The following is a 27,695-nucleotide window of genomic DNA, read 5'->3' as shown; positions in this document are numbered from 1 at the left end:
TGCAAGACCTAATAAAAACAGCCTTGTAAAAGTTATGAGCACAAAGTGGCTTTTATTGTAATCTGTTTGGATTCCAGTTAAATCTCTCCAGGAATTAACCACCAGAAACAACTCTGTGAGTAATTTATCACTTTCTCAGCTGTGTAAACACAGCAAAGCAGCTTGCTGAGATACTCACCAGTATACGCAGCAGTGATGTACCGGGGGGTGTGTTTTCAGGAAGGCTGATGTTGTACAGGGGTCGGCTGAAGATGGGCCGGTTATCATTCTCATTGATTAGTTCAATAAAAACACGGGCAAATCCCACATGGTCAGACATAGACTCATTGGCATAAAGCTGAAAAAAAAGACAACAAAGTGTCTCAAATGGCATTGCAGATGTTACAAATGAAGGTTTATCCAGAGGGTTTTCACATTCTACAAATCATAATCATAATACTGAACTAAACAACTGGGAATTTCTCCCAGTCTAAAGTGCCTTATGATTCTGTAAATAACATATGAATTTTACTGCTGACATACTTCTGCTGTGCTACGAAAGTGAGATAACTTTAGTCAAACCAAGCCCTGTGTGTGGAAAAATAAAAACATGTGGTGAGAAACATGTAACATTCAGACTTTTTTTCCCAATTTTCCCAAGATCAATCTTGGGCCAAGGTTGTAACACAGTAAGACACTGTAACGGCTTTGTAATGTGTCCTTCCATCCACTTTTAATCTCTCTACCACACAGAGCTGTGGGACATTACTTAAAATGTCTTCTATGTGAAGATCCCTCTTCTTTATGAATAATAGCTCAAAGTATGTGCCCTGTGGAGAGGATGCAGGACAGCGTGTCTCTCCTGCTGAACACAGTGTAGCTTGTTCTGGAGTTCCTCCTAAATAATCAGTTTCTGATAAAAAAGAAATACAGTTATACAAAATAAAAGTACTTGAAATAAATTGAAAACTCACTGAGAAGCTGTAGCTGCGGATGTGTTCATAGTCGAGTGGCATAGCAACCCTCATCCGTATGTCGGCACGCCCTTGCACTGCTGTGGGGGAGATGGTGAAGTATTCCGAATTGTTTCCTGTCAGGAAGACCTGGAACATGCTGTTCACCCCCTGCCACAGAAGGTTAAAGAGAGATGCAGCGACAGAAAGAAAAAGAAATCTTCAAAATCGAGGTCAGATGAGGACTTTCTGAATACTGTGTCGAACCAACCAATATCAAATGCAGAACACAACATAGTATATATGTTGCAAGTTTTGATCATTTATGTGGATGACATCTGTATGATAGATTGCTGATCTTTTTGTTTAATTTGCACCAAAACTGTGAATACTCAAGATTAATGAATTCATGATGCAAACAGGCATGATACATAGACTTGGTAAGTCTGAATAACAGGATTTTTTGCAAAACTTCACAAGCAACATTAGTGGCTTAGCCCAAACTGCCACAGTAACAGTTTTGTTTATAAAGCATATTGTATTTTATTCACATATGAAAATACATAAACATACATACACACAAACTTAATGTTAGTTAACAGTATGTGTGAAATACAACGTATCAGAAAGTAGAATGTAAAACCCAAATACATCTAAATTGCTAATGTCTTCCAGTAAAAAAAGCAAGAGATGCACTTTTGGTGGGGCGACTGAAATGAAGCTTATAAAGACGTGTTAACGCAATCTCATCCTAAAGCTGGTTAACGTTAAAAACAAAAAATGACATAAAAAGTCCAGCTGAGCCAAGCAAATACATTGTTAGATTTCTTATCCACACCACATTCCACCAAGTAGTAATACAAGTTTTTGTCAACCGCCATAAATACCAAGGTGAACAGGTCACTCTGAGTTCATCACTGAGTTTAGTTATATGTCGAGTGCATGCAGCCAACAATTTAGTTTTCACCCACGCTTACACCAATCAGTGTTAGATCTGGTAGGCTGTGACAAAGCCAATGCAACTGGAAAACAATGGATTCATCAACCTCCACAAGGTAATCTTCCTCATAAACCTCTGGTTTTAGGATAAGTATCTTCTCTAATTTGGCTTTGAGGCAGCAAACTACTTTTAAAGTGTGGAGCACTTCTGCAGAGATGAAGAGTCGCAAAGAAACAAAGGAGATTTAGCTTTGCCAACATGCATTCCACTGCTGCTGTATTTGTTTACATTACTCATAAACAGCACTTATTTAATCTAGCAATTAATGGCATTTGTTGAAATGCATTACAGCCGACATCCCGACTTCACGGTAATATTGCATAACTTGCTTACTCACATGTATATTTGATATAGATGGGAAATTATGACATTAATTAAAAAAAACATCAAAATGTCTGATTAAAAGATATGACAGGGCGTGTCCCCTGTGTCTACTGTTCTGTGTCACAACATGAAATTTCAATGCAGCACGAAGTAAATCCTCATTGAGTGTCCAAAGAGCTGTGTAAACTAAGTCGGACTGAATGATCATCCGCTGGTGAGGACTTTTAAAACCATGTCCTTTAATCATCACATTGTGTGACTTAGAAAAAGAGTGCTTGAAGTGATCCCTGATGACAACCATGACTATCTATCTCAACACAGATACATATTTCTGCATTTGGATTCCAGCTCACAACACTACGAGTTGCCAAGACGATATTTATGATTATGCAGATGATGTGAACATGGAGTCTATTTTAGAATTACTATGCCAGGAACTACTGGTCTGGTGGGTATAATGAGCTTGGTATTGTTTGAGTTGTGGTTCGATGAAAGTCTGAATAACCTTAAAAAGAATAATCTTCATGCGTAAATCTAAAAAAAGTAAGGGTGTGACATCACAACCCAGAAATAGCTGTGGCTGTCTTGCAGTAAGAAAACATCTCGAAAGTGCTCCTGTGTTGAAATATAAAGCTTGGGGCAGCCAATCATGCAGCCATTACAGCAGACAGAGGAAGACGGGTGGAGTGGTCAATTGGCATTATGCTGACAGTTGAAATAGCCTCTTGTTTTTGTTTTCATCCCTGGGAAAACCATTATGGCTGATGACTCCTGTTTAAAAGACTATCCAATATGCAGGGGATGTCACCTCAAACTGCCCATAAATGTAATTGCCCGTCCATTTGCTTCTGCCTTTAGAAGCCCCCAATAAAAGCATCCTGTCAGACGTGACTGCCACAAAGTTCAGTGACAAGTTCCAGCAGCAAAAGTTTTAAAGATGCCAGCCGAGCAGAAGAAGATGAGGAGGCAGCCACAGAGAGAGAGGCAACTCTCACTTGAGTCACAGTAAAAAAAAATGAAATGTCTGCTTGTAATCCCTCACACATGGAAAAAGTGAGATTACAGCACAGGTGTAGTGGAGTGTGAATGAGTGTGTGTATATTGGAAATGACACGCAGGTTTAAAGGATCAAAACAGCAATAAAAACTACAAGACAAAAAAAACAAAAAACATTTCATCGGTTTTACTCCTTAAAACTGATTTACATGTGGCTGTACTGCAGCAGTGTGACAATGACGCAAATTAAAAACATATCGACATTCTGCCTTATTTGTTTTGGAAGTTCTTCCTGACGCATGAAAATGCTGCATCTATAGTGACTATCTAACTATCTACTATCTAAAGGTTGATATTCTGCAGAAAGTTGTGAGCAGTCTTAACACAAGATATATTAAGAGGCTGGGTGCCTCACCAGACTGAGAGCTCTTGTTGGCAGTAGTAGAATGTTGGGTGCAAACCTACAAATCTATGGAAAGACCTGTTCTGACATGCAGAGGGTCATCACCTGACCAACATGCAGAAACACATTAAAGTGCTCTCTTCTTTGCTTGGCACTCCAACACAGGGGGAAGTAAACACATCATTCCGAGAACGGATAAACAGACCTGCCTATTTCTGCTGTCTCTCCTTCAAGAGCTTTCTTTTTCTCCTGTTTCTTACTGCTTCACCAATTATTCAGAATTCTTGTTTTGCTCCATTGCAGACGACTTTCGATTCAATCATATTTTTTCAAGTTCTTCTTCTTTTCTCACTCTCACTTTGTCTGTCTCTCTTTACTTTCCACCTATTTCTCTATCCACTTGACTTGCAGTTATCTGTCAAATTCCACCCTGGTGGCTGCTGTGCCTGAATCAATCAGAGTTGACTAGCTTTCGGCTTATCTGCACCCTAGGTGATTGATTTTCCTCGTTAGGTATAATTTGATGCTCTATCCCATCTCTTCCAGAGCAAATTAAATTGTAGTCGAGTCCAATGTGCTGGTGTGGGAGAGCATGTGCATAGAGAAGGAGAAAGAAACTCAGAAAGGCAGAATAGTGAGGCAGCCGTAAAATGTTTGAGTTAGGAGTACAAGTGTGTGTGCCTGTGCCTCTCACCATAGTAGGCTGATAAAGCTAATAGGAAGTGGCGGGCATACAAAAGGAGGTAGGTGTAGGCTACACTATGGCTGACAGTTAACACATCATCAATGTTGCTCAGAGAATATTTTCAAAGAGAAGGCTGATATTTCTTTTTGGCTATAAAAGAAAAAAACACTAAATTTTTCTGTGGCTGCCCAGACACTCTTTACTGTTAGCTCAAATGTAAAAGTGTGAGTCAAGAACTGTAATAAGAGAATTCATTTGACTAACAATAATCTGTTTTGGCCTCCTTCTTGATTAGAATGTGGGAAAACCTGCCTCCAGTTAAAATTTAGTTTTTAACTTTGTTCACCTTGTACTACGATGTTTTTCTCTTTTTTAAGAAAAAATCATATCGTAAGTATACAAGCATAGTTAACCTCAGAAACCAATATTGTTGATGTGGTGACTGAGGCTTCTCAGTTTAACACCAAGTTTAATTAACACAGGCAACACATTGTTAGCTAATACTAGCCACATTAAAATATTTAATTCAAGCTCAGTGTGACAGCCTCAACTACACTCTCTTCTCTGTTAGTGTGTCAGTTTGTGTGTGTATGTCTTATCAGCTCCACACAAAGAGTTGTGTTATACCAGTGACAGTGCGCATAGTGAGTGGAGTAAAGCTGAGCAGACACGAACGCACCTCAGAGAATAAGAGCCAAATGAGGTTAAAATACTGGTGACTTCAATTTGTCATCTACCTGTCGCAATAAAAACTTCCCAAAAAGTTCTGATCCATTTTTATGCCTCGTTTGTGATAACTGTTTTTTTTTTTTTTTAAATCTAGAACCAAGACCTTATGGGCTGCACAGTGGTGTGGTGGTTAGCACCGTCGCCTCATAAGAGGGTTCCTGGTTTGAATCCTGGATGGGGCCTTTCTGTTCAGAGTTTGCATGTTCCCCCTGTGTGTGTGTAGGTTCCTGTGGAGTGTTTGCAAATTACGTAGAGGGTTTGGAATATTGGTTGGCCAAAATTTCATGTATTTGTCCATGTTTTTTGCCTTTTTCTAGCTCTCCTGAAGGAAACTCTCCCTGACCACCAGATTTACAAATTAAGCTATGGATTTTCTTTTCATAGTTGACCAAACACACACTTGATCAGTGTTCCTCAGTGTTGGGTGTTCCACCTTGTATTTGGAGAGATGTGAGTGTTCACATAAGCAGAGGAGGTGTGGATGGGCTTTAGACATGTGGTGGAGGGGTGAAGCAGGACTGAATCGTATATTAATATCTCCCCACATATAGTTTTAAATAAGATGAAGAGTTATACTAAAGCCATTTAAAGGTATAAAGAGATTATCTAAAAGAAAGAAATATCATTATTCAATTTTGATCCTGTGCTAAACAGGAACTGACTTTAGAGGTCTTAGCATTGCTCAGAGAATGTAAACATAGTGCGGCGAATAGCCAGTGAATGGTTTCAAGAACAACACACACCAATCAGTCAAATCAAATGAGAATCAAATGTTTAAATGGCCAACAACAGCTGAAATAATTATGTTTACCTGGAACAAAAAAAGAAAACCTTTTTGGCCAGCTTTTCTTACTTTAACTGACACATAGATGTGTCCACAGTCTCTTCCAGTCAGACAATCACACCTTGCACAAAATCGGACTGCAAAACCCCCCAAAACAATAAGAACAACTAAATGCTGAACTCAAGTTATTGAAATGACAGTCCACAATCCATCGGGTAACACCACAGTGCTAACTTTTACATAAAATTCAATGCCTGTGGTGAATCAATTTGATAAGAAATTATTAAAACACAACTGGAGAAATTAACTCTTTATATGATACAATCCAGTACTGAAATATATCTCATCCTATTGCAGTTATCATACCTAAAAATTCCACAACAAAGAACATTGGTAAAAGTCATTACGAACTGCTGCTGGTACTGCTTGTCATTTTAATAAGTGGAAGAAAAGGTAATTTATATCTTAATGATATTCATCTATCATTTCACACTCTCTCTTTCAAAGAGCATCAAGCTCATGAAGTCAATATGTTATCATAAGCTAAATCCCCTCCTGATCAATGCTCAACACATAGAGTTTGTTTTAAGAATAATTGCTTTACAAAGCTGAGTAGACATTTGGCCACAAAGAGGGTCATTTTGTCTGATCACATTTAAGGTTTTTTTGTCTCCAGCTTATCGTCCACTGATCATTCACAGTATGTCAGGACTGGGCTCATCAGTATCATCATGACATCAAATATGTCGAGAGTGGTAGTTATCAGGATGTGATTCACTCACCTCGTCCTTGTCTTCTGCCTGGATGAAAAGCGGCAGGGCAAAGCCCACTTGTGCGAGTTCGGTGATGTGGACCCGGTACTCTGAGCTGTTGAACTTTGGGGCATTGTCATTCTTGTCAATTAATAGGATGGTGAAGGTGGTCATCACAGTTGCCTCTGATGGACTGCGATCATCTTTCAACTCGGTGGCCTTATGGAGAGCAATGGAAGGAAGTGACAAAAGTATAGAGAGAGACATGAGATGTATTAGATTGGACAGAAAATGTCTTTCTGAATGGAGGTGGTCTGCAGACAATCTCACAAGATATTAACACCTGTTCATTTATTGGATCAAAAGGTGGACAGATGGCCTCAAAGCAATCATAGAAATTGCCTCAAAGTGAGGCCAGGAGTCAACCAGCACATGTACATCCACACATCCACATGGACACACAATTAGATTTAGGAGAAAGGAGTCCAATTGAGAGAACACAATTAGATACTCCCTCTGTTTTTGGCTTTTTCCCTATTGAAAATGTGAGGTCTATGAAGAAAAAAAAAAAGAAATCGGAGAAAGATAGGCATGGGCAAGCGTTGTCTTTTATTGATAGAGGACTGTCACAAGCAATAGGAAAGGAGGCAGGAACGGCGTGATGGTCTCTTGGTAATCAAGGTAGCTTAGCCTCTTTTGTCCCTATACTCCAGAATCATTTGACCTCCACCTCCACACGTTCAGCCCTATCTAAACTGCCTGAAGTTGAGAAATTAGTTTTATTACTATACGCTCACCACAATCAATAGCAACACAAGCTAAGAAAGCACAAGCTGAGAGAAAAAGGGAAATTTAGCGGGAAAAAATCCATATCTAATAAATACATTTTTGGACCACATTTTCTCCTTTTCAGCACTTTTGCTCATGCTAGTTTCCTTGTTTATAATTATTGATTTCAATTTTTTTTTAAAACAGACTAAGGCCAGTATATATATTATCCTGATTTTTTTAAATACCAAATCTATAAATCAGCTATTTCAAACTTTTTTAATATAAAATCTCACCAACCTGTTTTATATCAATAATTGTAGTTAAATCATTATATAAATAATTGGTAATGATGCCATTAGGTCCTCTAAAATGTCCTTGATTGTGCTGTGAAGGAATAAATTCTTTCAACGTCAAGAAAGATACATTGCAGCTACACTGAGAAAAATGTCTTTGTTCACAAATCCCTCAACTTTACGTTGCACTTGGAAATCCATTTCAGACACCCTTGCTCACTCTGTGGGATGCAATTGATTCAAAATACTGGCAAAAAGGAAATAAAGAGAAGAGAAGTGAAGAAATGGACCAGGTTTGAGAGTTGGGAGGTGCTGAGGGTGAGAGGGCAAGAATGACATATTAAAAAGCAAAGAAGGATAGAGTTCAGACTCAGCGAAGGGACAGAGGGATTCAGAGATTTCACCTGCTTCAAACAGAGAAACAAAGGCCTCAGTGTTAAAGGGAATCGGAATCCTGCTCCTTTATCTTGTTCTCCTCTGCTCCCCCTTTCCTCCTGACTGCAGGCTGTTCACTAAACACAAGTCTCTGAAGGGGACATTATCATACACTCGCAGATGTGAATTTGTCTGGGCCACAGTTGTTCAGACGCATACAGACAAAACCTCTACTGTGTATACACACATGTTGTCGTTAGCGGTCAGTGACAAATTGACCTTGATATTCTTCACAAAATGTAGAATAGGAACCAGGGTGAAATATGTTTTTTGAGACGATATGAAGCTCAGACTCTGCACTGACTTTATACACTCATTTCAAAGCTCTCCCCTGATCCAGCAGTGAAAAAAACTTTTGATTCCTCCTATCCCATAATGCCTCCCATTCAATAGCTCACCTTGACAGTGAGAGTGAATCCTGCTGAGTAGAGTGGGTTTTCTCTGTCCAGTTGACCATTGACTGTCAGAGACCCACTTATGTAGTCCAGGGCAAAAACACTGTTGGTGTTTCCTAGATAGGGAATGACAAAGTAAAGCACAGAAAAGAAAGTCAGAGATACCAATGAACCTGGCTTTGTGGATAATTCAACATAACTCTAAGGATGCTGTAAAGACCCTCTGGAGGGGAAGGTGTTGGATGAGCCATGTGCAGGGCTCCATTTCATGCAATATGGATACAGCTTGTGCTGTGTTGTCTTTTATCTCTCTTCCTGCCTTGGGCTGATCAGCCACCTCCAACCTGTTCACAAGCATCTGTTTGTAGTTCCGCCACTGTTACTGTGCTTCTGTTTCTGCCCTCTTTCCACAGCTTACAATACTTTGTCACCTCCCCTCGCCTTCAAAACTTATTTTCTCGGTTCAGTTCTAATCCACTGATTGATAACTTTGCTGATCATTCTGATCCACTGATGGAAAAAAACATACAAGTATTTCATACATTTTGGCACAAAGGATATTTTGGGGTGTTTTTTTTTATCATCAGGATTAAAAGCGAAAGGCCTGTTTGTTTGTATCAAGCATTTGCATCCTCCTGCAAGTTCACATGATAAAAACATGGATATAAAGAATGCAGGATTTTTATGAAAGGTTTGAAAGAAAGGAAGAAAGAAAGGAAAAACCACAGAGCAACTCAAACAAGTTATTCAGTCATCTTTATTTTAGATATCTCAAATGAATGAAAGTTGAAAAATTCTTGAAGACAAAGATTTTCTTTAGGACTTTGTTTAAATTGTAACACAGTATGTGTGTATGCATACAGGCCTGATTCACTTAGTGTTGCCACACCACACATTTCTTCTGAGCTATGTCCCTTTGCATGGGTTGATGAATTGCATTGACTGGCATAGTCTATGCACTCCAGAGAGGAGCATTTCAAATTATGAATGCTGCACTGTTCTCATTAACAAGTTCAAGTGTTCCTGGTGCTCTCTACTCACTCCAATTAAACAGGTTAAAATATTAGAGTAAGGCCCACTTGAGTCCTCTCTTCATCTTTTCTTATTCCCTCTCGTCTTTTTCAGATTACCTCTTGTTAACTCTCTCTGCTGTCTTACACTCTTCTTTGACATGCTCTCTGAGGCATTGCAAAGGTGGTGTTGGCTTAATTACACCCAGCACATGGAGATAGCAAACAAAAATACACCACCTTTCACCTTTACATATAGTAATCCCAGATGAATCATCTCAAAACACTGAATGTCATCACAGTTTTACTGTGATTCCTGTTATATGAGAGACTTACAGAGGCCCCTGTGCAATTTTAGAAAGTGGCAGCTCATTTGTTACCAGAGCAATAGCTTCAGGTGAAGGCAAACCATGGCACAGATAATGAGAGTGCCATGTTAGCAAAGCAAACCTGAAACTAATTTGCCTACATTATGACTTTTAAACATCAACCGCTCTTAACAGCTGACAGCAAACCATATCCTGGGTTACCACTTATGTAGGTTCAACAGGATAATCTTAGGATGACACAAAAATGTCCGAACAACCATTTATTGAACAAAAAATACAATTGAATCACTGAAAAAAAAGGGCACTGCACACAGTGGTGCACACTGATAAAAATTTGCTATCTATACACTTATCACCATCATTTAACGTATGATAGCATAAAAAAGTTAACTAAACCTTAACTAGGAAAAAAAAAAGGCATCACCTCCTTTAGGCATTTGCCACCACTTACCATTCAGAGATTATTTATGCAGATAACAAAGATACAGGTTACAGGGAAATATTCCATATTTAAAACTTCTGTTGATAATGTTCTTTGTAGCTAATTCACTGGCTTTAAACCATTAGCAAGGCAGCTTTTTGTAGCTGATAAAACATTTTTGTCTGCACATCTCTTTCAAGACTGTCTTTTTTTCAGGAAATGTAAAACAACTTCCTATTTGTAACCATCTCTTTAAAAAAAACAGTCACATTTTGAGGTCTAAGTCAAAATTGATTAGTCACATCAGTGGTCATTACTTTTCTGTGATTGTGTTAGTATAGCCTTTTTCAAGTCTGGCCACACATCCAAATTCCACCTCACTGTCACATGTAGCAAAGTAAGAAGTTTAGAAATAAAATCAAACATCCTTACAAAATGCATAGGCTCCAAATCCACATGAGTATTTCACGTTCTTGTAAGTAGCCTAAAAAAGTGACCCTTTGAGCTGCACTTTGATGAAAAAAAACCTCTCTCTCAGAGAGTTTATAATAAAAGCTGAGGTCTAGACTTCAGAGAAACACGTTCTGATGGTGAGTCTACTGCGTACAACGGCCAGGGGTCAACAGATTAACCCGTGTCTGTGTTCCGCACTCCCAACTCACTGCTGGTCTATAATTGTCCTGTACCTACTCTGGAATGAGGGGAATGAAGCTAGAGCAAAAAGAGAACAGAGGCGACCTGGAGGAGGGGAGCCAGGCCAGCAAAGAGTGCAGAGCCCTTGGGTAATTAGCCTGAACTGAGGCCAAAAGGTGAAGAAATGGCTGCAGAGGGAACAAAAACTACAGCTGATTATATCCAGCTTACATAATCTATTTAATTGTGGACCTGAAGAAAAATGAGTCTGCAAATTTTGAAGAATTTTTACATTACTCATGGGCTGAATGTGATACAACTTATGTGCATTTGCTGACGGGACAATATATCAAGACCATCCACTGAACTTAGGAGAACTAAGGCTCACAAAATATCCTCAAAATTCTAGATAAAACAGACTATTTTATCAATTCTTTGCAAAATGACATAGGTCAGGAGGGTTCTGTAGGTGTAGATATGTGAATAGAACACAGGAAGCTCATCTAAGAAACGCAACACAAATGTGACGGTCATTCTGAGCTTTTAATATTTCCTTATTTATTTTAAATTCTTTTTTTCTATCCTGTTACTTTTGCTTCATGTCTTTGCTTTATTTCAAGTCTTTTTCTTGATATTTATTTACTTCACAGCTGCCCTCTCTTAGTTGTTGACCCTGCCCAGAGCATTTACTCCCTGTTTCTAGTTTCTTCTTTTTTCCCCTTGAACATTCTGTCTTTGCACTCAATTACGCCGCCACGTTGTCACCAATGTTTCTGATCTGTTACTGTTTTTTGCTCTGTTGGCTGCTCCCTCATACAGCGGCTTCAGACCTGTTTAAAATTTCAAAATGGAGAAAACCAGGCACGACCTATCACCCACAAAGACAACACAGGGAAGGCTTAGGGACAACTATGAGAATGTCCTACAGTGGCCCCACCAGAGCCTTGACTTGAACCCTATTGCATATCTCTGGAGAGATCTGAAAACAACTGTCCACTAACGTTTCCCATCCGACCTGACAAGAGGATTTACAGAGAAGAATGGCAGAAAATCCCCCAATCCAGGTGTGCAAAGCTTGTTGCATCATACCCAAAAAGACTTAAGGCTGTAACTGCTGCCAAAGGTGCCTCAACTACGGTAAGTATCGACCAAATGTGATCTTTCAGTTTTTTCTTTTAAATAAATTTACAAAAAATTCTGTCTTCACTCTGTCATTATAGTGTACTGAGTGTAGATCAATGAGAGAAAGAAAATCTCATGATTGTAGCATCAGGCTGCAACATAACAAACTTGGAAAAGGTGAAGGGGTCTGAACACTTTTTGAAGCCTCTGTATATCGATTATGCTCACTGTTTTTGGTTCATGCATATTTATCTGTCTATGCTTGACCCTTTGTGGAAGACAGGTCTGGCTTTTGGAATTCCGTTCAGCCTTACACCTAAGTCCTCCTGACCTGCATAAGTGACAGCAAATTAGCTTGAGGTCACAAACAAGTTGACCTATTGATTATCAGGTGCAGAAAATTTACTAAAACAAAGGTGATGCTTGTTTCTTCTACAATTATTATCGGGTTATAGGTTATACCACTTGTTTAGTAGTTGAATATATTTGAACTGGACTATTTGTCTCTGATAAAGAATAGGACTTTATATCTGGCCTACTTCATAATAAAAACTTATACTTTCACATTAGTATTAAAATATTTCAATCTTCAGCTTAATGACATTCAGATTTTTCAGTTTTTTACCACTGAGAGAAAATGTTCACCCTTTAATTTCTGTAAAAAGTGTAAAATGACAGGATGTGAACATAAAGTAACCCTGCCTGAGCCTGAAACCTTTGAATGACTGCTTGGAGAGCCTAATCGGTATTTGATGATGTGAAATATCTCTGCATTTCTTCCAATAATGACATGGCAAGTAAAGATTTCATTTTTAATTGATAGTCAACAACTAAAGAAGCGCTATATGAATACAGTCCATTTACCATTTCATAACCACAACTATACTTTCTGCTCTATGTCTAATGCTTGTCTGTGCGACACATTCGCTGTCACTTCCACATTGTGTTGAAGTGTGCAAAGGTGTGGAGGTGTTGATTCATGCTTTTAGCTGCTGAGAAGCAATCAATAAATAGTCTTTTATTTTTGTGCCATGTTGCATTGTTCTGCGACTTTCTGGAGAACTACTGTTGCTCCACCTCCATGTCTTGTTAAATGCAGGAGGGACTGAGTTTTAATTCTCTGCTTGGAACCAGAAACTGAAAACAGTCGTTTCATAGTGACTTAAATTAATCTTTAAGCATAAAAAAAGAAGAAAACAAACTAGAAGTTAGCATTTGGTAATGTCACTGTTTTGGAATCACCGATAAGACACCGATAAATGAAAATATATTACTGCATTGCCTGCTAATACCATGTCACAATTTTAATTGTAAAATATCACCCAGAAAACTGTAAAATGAGTAGCCGGTGTGTTCTTCTGTCAGAGAGAAGCACTGACTTAATGTCACATTGACTGCTGACAGTAAGAAACGTAAACAGCGATCTTTTGTGTGAAAGACTGATATAATGTTCAATTTGTGTGTCAACCACCACAAAATCAACAAATAGGCCTTCTGTTGACTGGCAAAATGGAGCATTCTTACTGTTATTAAAGGGATTTGTCACTCGACTGTCAACACAAGTAATTTCTGTTCATTTGCAGAAATGACTTTTGCTCCCATTTCTCTGTGGTTTTTTATTGAACACAGAAAATTAACTACCCCAAAAACAGGATGATAATAAACACAAGATCAATAAAAAGATGACACTTTGTAATCAGTGTCATAATTATTGAGCAACAGTCAAAATGGTTACCAGGACAATGAGTGTGTCCTTGTAGGACTACCATTAAAATAAAAAGCCTGCCACTCTGTGTCTATCACTAAAGAAAGTAAGCTGACACAACACTTCTTATTCTATGTCAGCCATGAAGTTAATGCAAACAGTTGGTGGAGGTAAACATACATCATGGATTCTAACCCACTCAGTGTGGGCTAAATTGCTTTGTCAGCTTCAGTGGCCTAACTGGAATGTCAGTCTACTTAAACAGCTGTCCCTAAGCCGGATGACTGGGTACTCACCTGGCAAAGCAGTGAACGGTGTGAAGAAACACACTGGTCAATGCATGGACATGCGAACAATCACAGCAGATTGGTAATCCCGCTGCCTGAATGTATCCGGTAAAGAGGCCTTCTGCGGTGTCAAGCTTGACCTGGGAGACCAGCTGAAATTAAACTGAGTGACTCACTGGTCTCAGTGGGAGGAGAAATATAATCATATTCTAATTGCTGATAGAAAGTGCTCTCCAGCGATCTACCAGGACACTGTGATTAGACCCTCAGGGCTTGAAATTGCTTCAGACAGAGACACACTAAAATTCGGCACAAATAAGTGCACACCTTCAATCTGCATATGATTTTCATATTTAGTAGCTGCATTTTTGTTTTTCACATGTGTGTTAGCGTGTAGATATTTCGGTCCTTAGATTCTATGAGGGAAGACTGCGAGACTACGTGTGTGTGTGTGTGACGCTAACTGGCTGAGTTTGATTCCATGAATGTGAGACTCCAGGGGATTAGCCATGCTCTCACATTACCAACAGTATTGGACTGGAAAATGAGAAAACATGGCAAGATTTTGTCTAGAGCGGGCTGCAAACTCAAATGCAAACAGTTTCTCACATACACCAAAAGAAATGCCCATAAGCGTGAGCAAACACACACACACACATACTCAAACAGCTATTATTTTCTGTAAATCTCATCAGGGTAAAATAGCTTCAATAGCAAGTGCTACAATTCCAAGATAAAAGTAATGTTGATAATTTACCAGTATTGAAGAATCTCAGCATTGCCAAAGAATACTGAAAAACAAGGTGTGGATTTCATATCATCTATTGACAAACATCTGTAGATTATTGTGACATCAACAGTGAAGTGATGGCTTATTTCATTTTGAAATACAAAGAGTGAAGGAGAGAGTGCAGCAATAGAGAGGGAAAAATACAAAGGCGAGAAATTGGAGCAAGCGAGTGTTTTGAATAGAAAAGTGGAAAGTGTGCAGCCATTATGCGGGGATTGCCCAAGAGAACAAAGGAAATAAGGTTTTTGATCTGACGGGTTCAATGGGCCGAATGACAAGTGGCATTAACTTTGTCCACGCAATGAGCTTCTGAGGACAGCAGCAACAGGAGTTCTCCTAGTGTAATCGCCATGACTAAGCTAGTGACAACTGTTTTCTCTAGTTTGTGACAACACCACGGGGGCGCTGGAACATTCTTGTTTTGTGATATGGCATGCAGCCAGGGCTCAGAGACTTGGGGCTAAGATTTAGTGTATTTTTCTAAATGTGCACAAATTAGTGTCACTTTTAAGGATTATGCCTTCAGGCAAATCGTGTTAATGATGAGATTTTAGTTGCTGCAAAGCCACACACTCTTCAATATCTAAATGAACAGCTTCTCAACCACACTTACTTGCTTGTGCACTTGTTCATCTGTGCATTGACACACGCCCCTCAGTATGTGACAACTATCACTGCATATGTGTGCTCTTGTGTATGTTATGTGGAGTGATGACAGCCCCGAGGGTGTCTCACCACTGGCAACAAGCTGCATTTCATGAATACTTAAATAACTTCATCAAAAGTTTTTCTTTAAACATCTTCAAGGACAAAAACTGTAACGCAATGCATGGCAGATGAAAGACACTTGCTACTGTGCCCAGAGATCACACTCATAACTACAGCTGGTTAGATGCACGTCAGCTGTAATTGAGGAAGTCATGATGCACGAAGCTTTGAAAAGCAAGAAACACTGAGTGACAGCAAAACACTGTGAATTATCAAGTAAATCCTTTACTTCCAGTGGAGATGCCCACCATAAGAGCATACTGGCCTTACATTGTAACAGGCACTGACGTGCAAATGCTGGATTTCCTTGAAAAATGGGTGAAAAACGCATTACCGTGTTAGAGACAACCAAAAATCTCAGTGAGGAGATTCCTTTCTGAAGTGTCGCTGGAAAACTGGCAAGTTGGACCTACCGAATAAATGAACAGAGGTGTCCTGTTCTGCGTGTAGAACAAGATACCACAGTTGTTTCCACTAACACGACCAACTGCATTTACAACAGACCAAACCAGCTGCAGCTGAACATGGGTCACCGCAATCTTCCTTGTCTTTCTGAGGTGAAGTTATCTCAGAACTAATTGATAGGTGGTCCTAAACATATTCAGTGTTTCATTAAGGCAACTTATCCACATTTCGTTTGGGATCAGGAAAATAGATGTCCCTCTACAGCCTCATCTCTATGGAAAACAAATCAAGACTTACAAGATCATCACAACTGGTGACATGACAGGAGACCACAAGGAAGGTTAACAAGACACAGGTGGCAACAACTAAGACAGAGCAGATAATCACAGGGGCAGGCAAGCAAGAGAAGTAAACTCAGACATCATACATGAGGGAAACACTTTTACAAAAAATAGGAATAATAGACAATGATGAACACCAGTAAACCGAGTCGCAACCCGTGGCTAAACAGAAATGAGAACAGTAATGTGTGTGTGTGTTTGCAATTTTTGTTAGACAATACAAAACGGGGTTCTGTCTAAAACAACAGCAGGCTGGCAGACAGCAGGAGAAAATATGGTTTTGACGTGGAAATGCACTTCTTCAGTATCAGTACAACATTTATCAAAGCCAGTAGACTCCCCTTCATCCCACAGATAAAAGCAAATTTGGGAAAACCTCTTCCACCAGGAGATGTAGCTCAGATATACTGAAGGCTGTTAATACGTTGACAGTAATGCTGCTGACAAACACCTACTTTGTTTGAGAGAAATAATGACCATGAAATATGATCGATAGCAAAAAGATAAAAAGAGTTAATCTAATCTTATGTACAACAGTCACAATACTCATTGCCCTTGTTGGGCTAAATAACAATGTGTTCTAAACATTTCTTGAAATGAATACTACTGTAATAGACTTATCAGACAGATGGACACTTTATTCATCCCAAAGGGAAATTAAGGCATTTAGCAGCTTGTTTGACACTCACTTACACACATATCATGTGAAATAATTGTAGTGAGTATTAGATTCCAGTCAGTATGTGCAGTGGAAGCAGCGCAGAGAAAATGTATGGTAGACAGAGTGTGAACCATGTTGGTGGTACAAAAAGTGACCAGTGCAGGGGGATCATCCGTGCAGAAATGCCCGATACAGTCAAACATAAACAATAGATTGTAATAAAAAGAAATAAAGTATACATGATATGATGTCAAAGGATATCATAACAAAGTGAGACCTGGCTTCGATTGTGATTGTACTCAACTGCTGGACTCCAGGAGACACCACAAGACTTTGGATTGTGTTCTGGAGACTATCAGCCTTCTCAGAGAGATTACATACCAACGCGTGGCTGAGAGCCTCAGAGCGTCTAATTGAAAACTCAGAGAAATCCCACTGACGCTACGGTGACAATAAGGGTTCCCAATAGAATTACAGGTATTAGATTTATCCATATTACAGCGTGCCGGCTGATACCAGTTAGGTAGTAAGAGCATGGAATCAGAGCATCAGAGTGCAGCAGCACAGAAGGATAAAGATTTGTGTAGAAAGGCAGACAAGAGAAAATAATCTCCTTTGCTACTTATCACTCTGTCCAGGCAGGAAATGGCGTTGCCACACCTGTCTGACCTCCTCGCTGTGAGAGGCTCAGAGACAGTGCAAGTCATACCCTCTAAGACCCACAACACTGAACAGGGTTGTCTTGTCTCGCACCGTTGGCAGTGGCACACAAAGTGTTCACAAGGTGCTTCAAACAAAGGCCAAGGAAGTCAGAGGATGCCTGTGGCTATACTGTGTATCGACGCAGTATGAGATCTTTTGGTCTGCAGCCTCTACAAAACTTCAAAGTAATTTAGAATGAAGTCATCATCTTGTACCAGTTTAGAGAGTTATACTGCTTGGGTTCTGACCAATCAAATCACTTTTTTTTCGCTGCAGATCTCAACAAGGAGGTGATGCAGTTAGAAAGGAAAAAAGCAAATAAAAAGGAAAAGAAAAGGGTAGAGATAGAGGGAGGGAGCTTAGAGTGGGATTAGTTTTGCCTGTTTGTTACAAGAGAGATGGACCCAAGCACACACAGATAAACAAAAGGCTGATATGAGCAGCTTGAGGGATGTCCTTTCATTCTATGAGATGCTAGGCTGACTTTTTCTTTTGATTATTCTTACACAATCATTACAGCACAGAGGAGAGGCTACGCAAACTTTATACTTTATATCCTAATGGACAGCAATACTTTTTGGCAAGACTAGCTGGACTTTCTGAGACACGAACTGTGAGATAGACAGTTTATCATATTATTATCTTTCTTTAGCATGGTGAAGTTTACCTTTCCATTTTTCTTATGAATCACACTCTGTTTTATTTCTATGTTTTTTAATCTTCCTCTGTCGCTCTGTCTGGTACTGTATGTGAAGGAATCTTCTGTCTTTGTGTATGGGTTTGCAGACATCTGATCTTTGTTCATCCTCAGGGGTGGATTTGACTTGATAATGGCTGACGTTTTGGAATTGTTGTTGCTGAAGCAGCAGGCCAAAAGCCACCGTGTCATACAATGCAGATATCAATAAATGCTTTATTGCAAAAGATTTCCCACTCGATTTAAAAAAATAAAAAATGTTTTAATTGAAACACCAGGGGCTAGATTCATAAATGATGTGCATAAATAATGTACTAGATGCATAAATGATGAGCCATCTTTTTGCATGGTCATATAAAAAGATGACTGTGAAAAAAAGAAGAACGAGTATTTCGAGATTATTCTGATTTTCTGGCATACGAGTATCTCACCCACAGCTGCTTCAGAAGACTGTTTAAGAAAGCAGCTTACATAAAACGATTCATTTGCACGCCTGTGTCTCCCTCATGGTCATTTCCAGTCAGGACTTCAGCTATACTGTACAAGTTGTGTTTTCATCCACTGCAGATAAAGCAGAAGTTGACGACTTTGCCCTTTGCCTGTATGTCGTCTATGAATGTGCTGATGAGCATTTTCTCTCATTTGTAATCAAACCCTTCAAATCTGCTCTGAACTAACACAGGTGATCTCTGCTACTTGTTCTGTGTTTGATTACAGAACTGAGGCCATCAAATAAAACAAATACAATTCATTTTCTCCACTTCACTAATTAGTGTCTCGGTTTCACATTCAATAAATCGCTTAATTTTTGTTTTTGTCCTTTATTGTGCCAATTTAGTTGTGATACAAATGATGCCAAAATATGCAAATGAAGAATGAGGGGAGTGTCCGCTTCCATTCATGACCAAAAACGGGAGAAGAAATCAGGTTTCTGCACATGCACATTGTTTCACAATGACTGAGAATTATACAAGAGAACTGTGTGGGTTTTTTCAAAATCTGGCAAAAAGATGTGAATGAACATTTCTATCTTTGTGCATACACAGTTTTAGTCTTTAGAGAAAATTGTAACCTGATTATGACTTTGCAGTGTCATGTCTAAATATATTCCCACTGATGAAGATGATAATAAAAAAGAATCCTTTTATTTAGACTTGTTCTAAATACATTTATAGGTGTTAAATAAATTCAAAATTATACCTCTATTTTCAGACTCTTTTTGTAAAAATGAAACAACTGGGGTCAACTTGAGAGCAGGCCAGTGTAAGAGTAGAGCTCTTATGAGAAAAGGTAATTTAATAGCCCCAACAGTAACTGGAGTCATTGCAGCCCTTGAAAAACGACGAAGCACGCAGATATTTGATTCCCTTAAGACACGGTTACTTCTCAGAAGAGATGGCTCAACACCTGGTGAATCCTTCTGCTGTCCTCCCTGCGGTTCCTAATGTGCCAATTATCAGCATGAGCCTAGAACAAATTAATTCTTTTAAACAGGATTATTATGGAAATTAACATAGACTGTATAACACATCTCTCAGTATATTATTGCCAGTGGCAAAATTGAATGCAATTGACTATGAACGCAGTGCTTATGACAATGGGATTATCTGATCTTGGTTGAGGAAAAGATTTAGTGTCATTTTAGACGAGAGTTTTAGATCTAATGGAATGCATCTTAATTCCATTATAACTTTGATGTTTGGCTGAATATTAGGACAGAGCTAGTTAAAAGTGACTCTTGCGATAACGATAACTTCCATCTTTTCAATAAGGATTTGTTAGTGACATCTTTCCTAGGCTTACAGAAAATACAAATAATTGAATAATAAAAATCTCACAGACCTCTTGATTTAAATTCAGTCCAGTGTGTCTCTCAGGAATGAAAAGAATGAAAACATGATTATCAAAGGGTTAGAGAAGAAAGAAATATCTAACACTGAGTGGTCAGCATCATTCAGTGTTTTATTTCTAAAATATCTGGAGGACTAAGTGGAAGTAATTAGTATATTTGTAGAAATTCAAGAAGTAAAAGAAACAAACATACGGTCATTAAATGAATATCAACTTGAAACACCTTGATGCTGTTGTTCATTTTAATGGCAAAGCATCAAGAAGAAGGCAATTCTACACAGTAATTAAAGCCTCTCAGGATCAGCGATCTTGTTTGTTTATGTTCGGGAACAACCATCTTGTGCAAGTGATAAAAACTCATTGTTAGTAGTGGATGCTTTCTTTATTGATAGCGCATTCTGGGACATGAAATCACAACCGTGTAGCTCAGTTGTAGGCTGTGGGAAGAGTATTGGATGAATAATGAGACTACTGGGTCAGAGGCACATCAAGGGTTGAATCAGACCCCATGGATTAGGGATTTACCAAGAGGTCCTTCTCCCTGAATCATCTTCAACATACCAAATAACAACAACTGCAACACTGGAGGCAGCGTGCTGCTGCTTGTGCTATCGCTTGTACACATCAAATCCCAGATCAACTGTCTGATTGGAGGAGGGATAGGAAATACTCATCTCGAGTCCCACAATCATTAGCGTGGATCACAGCTGCAATTAAACCCTCATTTATCTTAATTACCGAACTAATGAGACGAGTCCCGCAGGAGTGAGCGGCGCTCTCTCTGAGGACACTCGGGGCGAGGAGTGGGAAAGCAAGAGGGGTGTCATGCAGAGTCGCACTTAAGTCTGCAAACAAGCGCGCCCTCAAACTAATCTGACGTCAGCGGAACACACGAGCCTGAATAGAGTGAGACATATGAGCAAGTATGTGAACACGTGCAAAAAAAAAAAAAAAATTCACACATACAAAATGCATCATCTGAAAACCTGCCATCTTTATCTCTGCTCCTGCATCGCCCCTCAACTCCCATTATCTATCAGACTTATAATGATTTCATCAAGCTTACAGACTCAATCTCCAATGCGGTACTATAACTCTTGATTTTGCAACAACTGGGAATACATAGCACCACCTAATTAATGTCTTTTTAATGCTCTTCTCCTCTAGAGCTTAACTCAGCCATTCAACTTTTCAACAAACACAACACACACAACAATGTAACATGTGGCAGCCGATGGTAAGTAAGACTGAGTAGGTGTGGGCACTGAATGGGAGCAGAGGGTTTACAGCGAGTTTGATGAAGAAGGGGCAGAGTGATGGACTCTGTTCTTGGTTTACAGCAGTCAAGGACACATGTGAATTAAAATGCACACACACAAATAATTCATGACTGGGTAAATGCTCACATGCGTGCACACACACAGGGTCAAATTCCTTCGTTCAGGTGTGAGGTCATGCAGTGACTCAGCAGATGGCAGAACAATGAATATCTTCATCACCCAAAATTCCCAAGGTATGACAGGTTTATCAAACTGTGCCAGCTCTGATAAGCCAGCTGGCAGTTCTGTAAACACCTATGTTCCTGCATCCTGGTCGTTCTGGGCTTGACAGGGGGCAAGCAGAGTTTAAAGTATACAGTTCACAGAGGGCTCTAATCCTATCAATGAGTGTTTATTTTCACCACACAGATCACTGATGCAGTAGGGAAAGAGCTTTGTGGAACTGGCTGTCATTTGGGATTGAAATGCTAAATGTGGCTAAAAAATATTACAGTGGTGTTACAGCAGTGTGTAGACCCCAAAGCCAAAAGTGTTCATGCATTATACCTTGAAAGAAATACAGACTTTACAAGGAAGAGTAAAAAAAGAAATTAGGACAGCTGCTTAAAGAAAACTGATACAACCACATGCAGATTCTTTGTAGACATCAGAAATCATGCCATTTGGCTTTAATGTGTGAAAATAACACATTTTTTAAAGTTTTTATGTTCTATGCATAAGATGACATTTGATAATCAGGTAAATGTCTTTAAATCCGGAAAGACGTTCGTATGCAACAGCCAAAAATGGATATTAAATAGTCATGTGTTTAGTATATCAAGCAGCACTGCATAAACAAACATACAGAAGTCACTGAATGGGTTCAGGAACGCCTCTGAAAACCATTGTCAGTGAACACAGTCAACCAGTGCATCTACAAATCCAAATGGTAAACTCTACCCTGCAGTGGAAAAGAAGACATAAAAACATGATCAAGAATCTGATCCTTTGTTTCTTTCTTAAAATTCCAGGCAAAGAGGAAAACAATATGCATGGTAACAATAACTAATTTAACCTGGAAATTCTTTCAGAAAAAATCTTAAAAGAGGAGAGACAATCCGGCTTTTGATCAGATCATAATTAAATGGCCAGTATCTGTGATCATACAGAGATGCACAATTGTACATAGCACCATTAATGCTATGACATATACACATTCTGGAGAAGCATATGCTGCCATCAGGACACCTTCCTTTTCAGGAATGATGTTGCCAGTTTCAGCAAGACAAAATAAAAAAGCATTTTGCGTTTCTTAGAATAGCAAGGCTCTGAGTCCAGGTGCTAAACTGGCTTGCCTGCAGTATACAGCTATCAACCGAAAAACATTTAGTGAACTCTAAAATCAAATGTACACCTGAGCTCCCATAATGTTTAACAGCTGCATCCTCAAAATTCAACAGAAAGTCCCACACAAACAAATGAGTATCACGATACTGTAAATCAGGTTATTCCTCAAAGGAGAGACGACTTCATGTTTCAGACCTGGATCAGTGTGAGAGGAGGAAGTTATGATAAATGCTAATTTGAACTAACTTCACTTCTCTCCAGCTGGTTTTACAGACTGAAACAGTGTTGTTGTACATAAACAACACGATACAGCATGGATATGCTTATACGGACAAAAACAATATGTGATCCTACACAAAAGTCTTTTTTCACATGCAGTTTATCTCCAAAGCAGAGCCTTTAAAAGTTTGGGTTTAACTGATTTCTTCATCCAGTGGATTTACCAAATGACTAAGTCATTTCTGAATTTCTAGGTCTTGTCAGTAGTCCAGGAAAAGGCTTAACAACTAAAATACTTCTTTAATGCTCTCAATCTGGATCAATAACAAAACAGATCTTTGAGCTTCTTCCCCTAAAGCTGTCTGTCCACCAAGTTTAATGGAAATACGTTTATGAATTTTTGTGATATCATCCTGACAGACAGTAGCAGGCACAAATATTTTCTTGGCAGAGGTAAGAAAACTGAGTTCAAGAGTATGAAAGCAGGATCACTGCTGCAGCCCTTATCAGCACCATGCAAACTGTATTACCATCTTCTTTAAAGGAAAAGTTTCAGATACAGTAATAAAAGTTAGGGATTTGGGGAAGTAGCTCAATATGGTGCTCATTAGCTCTGACACTTAATCTCAGTGCTTTTCATACAAGATGCTTTCTTGATATATATCGCAAAAAATGACAATAAGAAAAACAAAACAATTGAAACATTGCAAGTAAGTCTCAGAAAATCCTGGGATTGCTGATCTTCTGCTGAAGGTAAAAATTTGTCACTGTGACAAATCATAATCCTGTTTTGATGGCATAAGCCGACTTTAGAATGATGACACTGAACGAAGGCTGACTTCTGCACAACTGAACCAAAGCTGTGATTAATAACCGCTTACAGTCAAGCCTATTCTCCAATTCTGCACTCTGCTCACAGTCGTTATTGACTGTTGTGCTTGATGAGTCTTGTCTATTATTGCTGCAGAATTATGATAAGAGGTGATCGATTCCCCACTCTGTGCTGTGGAAGTCAGATTGATTATAAGACTCAGACCTGAGATGATGGTGTAGCCGATTCCTCTCGGTCGGCCAAGGTCCTGGTCAATGGCTGTTATCTTCCGCACTTCATATCCCTGCAGATACAAACACAGCACAAAGTGTATAAGCTCTGTGTAATCTTCACAGTCAAACGTTTTTTGTTCTTCCTACTTTAATCAGACATTTCAAGGAGAAGGATCCTTTAACACAGGTCGTGTCCCCTGCTCTGTTAATAAGAATATTAATGGATTTGAAATAAAGCAAACCAACAAACAAATAAAAGGAAAAAGCAGGTCAGAATACTTTTTTTTGGCAGTCAATAAAAGAAATATTTAACTTAATATTTTTTAATTCTCATCTATATCACAGGACAAGAAAACAGTTAAAACATAACAGAAGGCAAAACCCATCATGGTTGTCACAAACAGTTTTTTCTTTAGGCCTGTTTTCAGAATTTGATTGGTGTTTATTTCTTTTTTCATTGTCTCAAAGCTCTCCTGCTGTGCCAATGAGTCTGCTACTTGACAAAATCACAGTATGATAGCTCAGAAAAAAAAGAAAGAAAGCTATTTGAAAAGTCTTTGATCTGCTGTGCTTTCAGTCTTCGTGCCTCAATCAGACACGGTGGTGATGTTTAAAAACTCCTGTGCTGCAGTGAGACTGAGAGACCTTTCCTACTTCCTTCATTCTCTCTTCCTACCTCCTTAGCCCTCTCACTTGCGCCAAAGCGGGCTGCTTTCCATTGATCCTGCAAATTGTGTCTAAGACGTGTTTATGCTCCATTTCTGCCAAAGCGTCTCCTGTCATTGACCAATTACAGTGGAATCAATTACAAGCCTTTTAAAGAAACCGATTCCCACCATTCAGCAGTTGAGAGGGGAACACACACCACACACACCACACACACACGTATACAGATGAAAGATGTAGATGAAAATAAGGAACAGAAAAACGGGGTAGTGATGCTGAAGTAACATGAGCAATATTCGCGAGCTGTCCACACAAGTGGAATATGTTCAATCAGCCATCAAAGATACAACCCCTCCCCTCCAGCACACAGTCCCACACACACTGAGACACACACCTTCCCAACCCTCTTCTCCCCATCTTCATACTTTCATTTCTGGCATACAGAACATCAACCACCTACCCATTCTCCTTCTCTCTCATTCTCATTGATTTGACAGCCAAATTGTGTGTTTGTCCTAAAAGAGACTTAACGTCAGTTCAAGCGTAGATTCAGAGCCAGAACTGTTAAAAACCCAGACCTGTGATTTTAGCTGGAAAAAAAAAAGAACAAAAAAATGTCTTCTTCTTTCCCAAACTTTTCCCTGGGTGACAAGTTGATTGGCTTGAGACTACGGAAAAAGTGAGAGATCGAGAAAAACAAACAGAGATTTAACAGGCTCTGAGAGATGCAGAAACTGAAACAGAGGGGCTTTGTGTGAGCATGCACACTCACACCTCTGAGAGATGACCTATGACAGAGATCCATGTTTGTTACCCCTATGTGTGATTGTCATGGGCCATTAGAACAGTTGACACTCATTCTGTCACTCAACGCCCTCGGCTTAACATCACTAAGCACTGCATAATGGCAATGACACATGCCTGTTAGAATTCAACATGAGGTCATTAGAGGTGTGTAAGTACATGAGTGCAGTGGTGCTGCTGGTCTTTACTTCTGTCTCACTTTTATTATACTTTTGTATCTGCTGCAGGTTCAAAGTGGCTCAGTAACATATTTCAGACTCTGGTTGTGCATCTGTTGTGACTTCCTACGTTGTTGCTGTAACAGGATTACACACTGCCCCCTACTGTTAGAGGCAGGCACTCTAAGACAGTATTACTGAGGATTAACATTGCTCAGCTGATGTGAGAAAATTGGAATCCACTCACAAATGTCAACTTTACCATTCAAATCAATAGCACTCTATCTACGATAGAACTCTGCTCTTTGTTCCATCATCCAACTTTGCACATTGGCTTTTTCCTCTCTCCTTTCATCCACTCTCATTTCACCCCAAAATCTTTTTCTCTCGCCTCACACCCCCTGCTCCACTTCCTCCTCTTCCTTCTGTTGTGACCTTCCTAGTGACAGTTGATGAATCAGAGAGTCAGGGAGACACCGGGTTTCGACTCCGTCATGCCCCGTTAATATGCATGCAAATGTAGCACTTGACATTTCTACTACGGCATGTACAGGCTGGAGACAAGGGATAAGCAAGTGGTTGTGTGAGTCGTGGGGCTGATTTGGGTGAGAGACTGAAGGAGAGACAAAATGAAATAGAGTGAGAGAGAAACAGAAATAAGGACCGACAGTATTATGCCCCTGTGTATAATTCCTTCTCTGCAAGAGAAAACATCAATAGCTGGACCATTAGCCACCCGGGTACTGAGTTAAGAGGCCGAGTTAAGGGAATGAGCATAATGGCACACAGGGAAACAGACCCTTAGTATATTAGATACCCATTATAAACTTACTTGCAATAAAGACAAAAGTAATGGTGAGAATGGTGGTCATGGTGAGACCTCACTGCTTTGTACTTCATGCAATTCACAGGCTTTAAACATGGCATAAATCCTGTAGCCCCAGTGACCTTTGCTGGATGTCTAACATCCCAATGCAAGACTGTAAATCTATCACAATGATCTGCAACACCTAAACTGCTGTATGTAGGGATCCTGAGTTTTTTTTTGCAAGGTGCATGAAGACTGCGGTACTATGATGTCTGTTGGGATTTCATTACTGACCAGGGGAACGTCCTCTTCTATGTTGGTACTGTAGGGTAGATTGGTGAAAATAGGGTCCATGTCTTGGACATCAGTTATAGTGATAGCTAAGTTGGCAAGCCGGGACAGAGGTCTCACTTTGTCTTGATCCTAACAGAAACAACAACACAAGTACAGCATATGGGTGAGCAATAATTTGACTGAGTATACAGATGAAAGGTACTGTCTGTGTACTGACCGTGGCGTTGACAGTTAGTTGGTAGGCTGAGGTTATCTCATAGTCCAGAGGTCTAATGACAGTGACAGTGCCTCGTGCCCCATCAATAGCAAAGAAGGGAGAAGATGGCTGGAAAGAGAAGAGAACACTGCCACCAGTGCCCTGGTCTGGATCAGTAGCATTCACCATAAATATAGATCTTCCCACCGGTGTGTTCTGAAAGATACATTCAAGCAGAAAAACACAGCAGTGAAAACATGAAAACAGCCAGGTGGAGATGTTGTAAGCAAATGATGTGATCCATACTAAATAAAATGTACAGTCATAAAATGTGTAATATTGCTCCTGACATATTCTCTGAATTTGACATGGTTTCTGGAGATGCCTTTTCTAACTACAAAGCTGTAGACAAGATCAGAGCATCCAGGCTGTGACTGTGAATATGCATATTCACCATCCAGCACCACCCCCAAAGCATGACTCCTAATAACAACGTAGTCTTGGAAAAACTAACTAAATGAAAACAATGACTGTGATGCCTGCTTCAATCACTATTGATTTGTTACTAGCCTAAGATTTGACTCAGCACCTCAGCTTCAGATGATGAATGGCAGAGGAAACACAGTTGTTCTTTTTATTAACAACACTGGACAACGAATGGACAACAGAGAGCGAGATT

At 39.5% G+C, this 27,695-nt stretch overlaps 1 protein-coding gene across 1 annotated transcript in view; it reads right to left on the bottom strand.

Annotated features, from left to right (window-relative positions):
* LOC140312502 (cadherin-23-like) overlaps positions 1 to 27,695 on the bottom strand; it is a 119,654-nt gene that overhangs the window by 34,357 nt on the left and 57,602 nt on the right. Inside the window, exons 7-14 of the mRNA XM_072390298.1 lie at positions 27,038 to 27,232; positions 26,821 to 26,949; positions 24,083 to 24,161; positions 8,503 to 8,615; positions 6,636 to 6,824; positions 6,022 to 6,027; positions 954 to 1,103; positions 179 to 337 (exon numbers count right to left, since the gene is read on the bottom strand). Of these exons, the coding sequence (XP_072246399.1) occupies positions 179 to 337; positions 954 to 1,103; positions 6,022 to 6,027; positions 6,636 to 6,824; positions 8,503 to 8,615; positions 24,083 to 24,161; positions 26,821 to 26,949; positions 27,038 to 27,232 (1,020 nt within the window). The remainder of the gene's footprint in view (positions 1 to 178; positions 338 to 953; positions 1,104 to 6,021; positions 6,028 to 6,635; positions 6,825 to 8,502; positions 8,616 to 24,082; positions 24,162 to 26,820; positions 26,950 to 27,037; positions 27,233 to 27,695) is intronic.

Source organism: Leuresthes tenuis, unplaced genomic scaffold (assembly GCF_036924035.1).
Source record: "Leuresthes tenuis unplaced genomic scaffold, fLeuTen1.0.hap1 SCAF_8, whole genome shotgun sequence".
Taxonomy (NCBI): Eukaryota; Metazoa; Chordata; class Actinopteri; order Atheriniformes; family Atherinopsidae; genus Leuresthes; species Leuresthes tenuis.
Note: the sequence above shows the minus strand (reverse complement) of the source record. Positions and strands in the feature narration are given on the sequence as shown.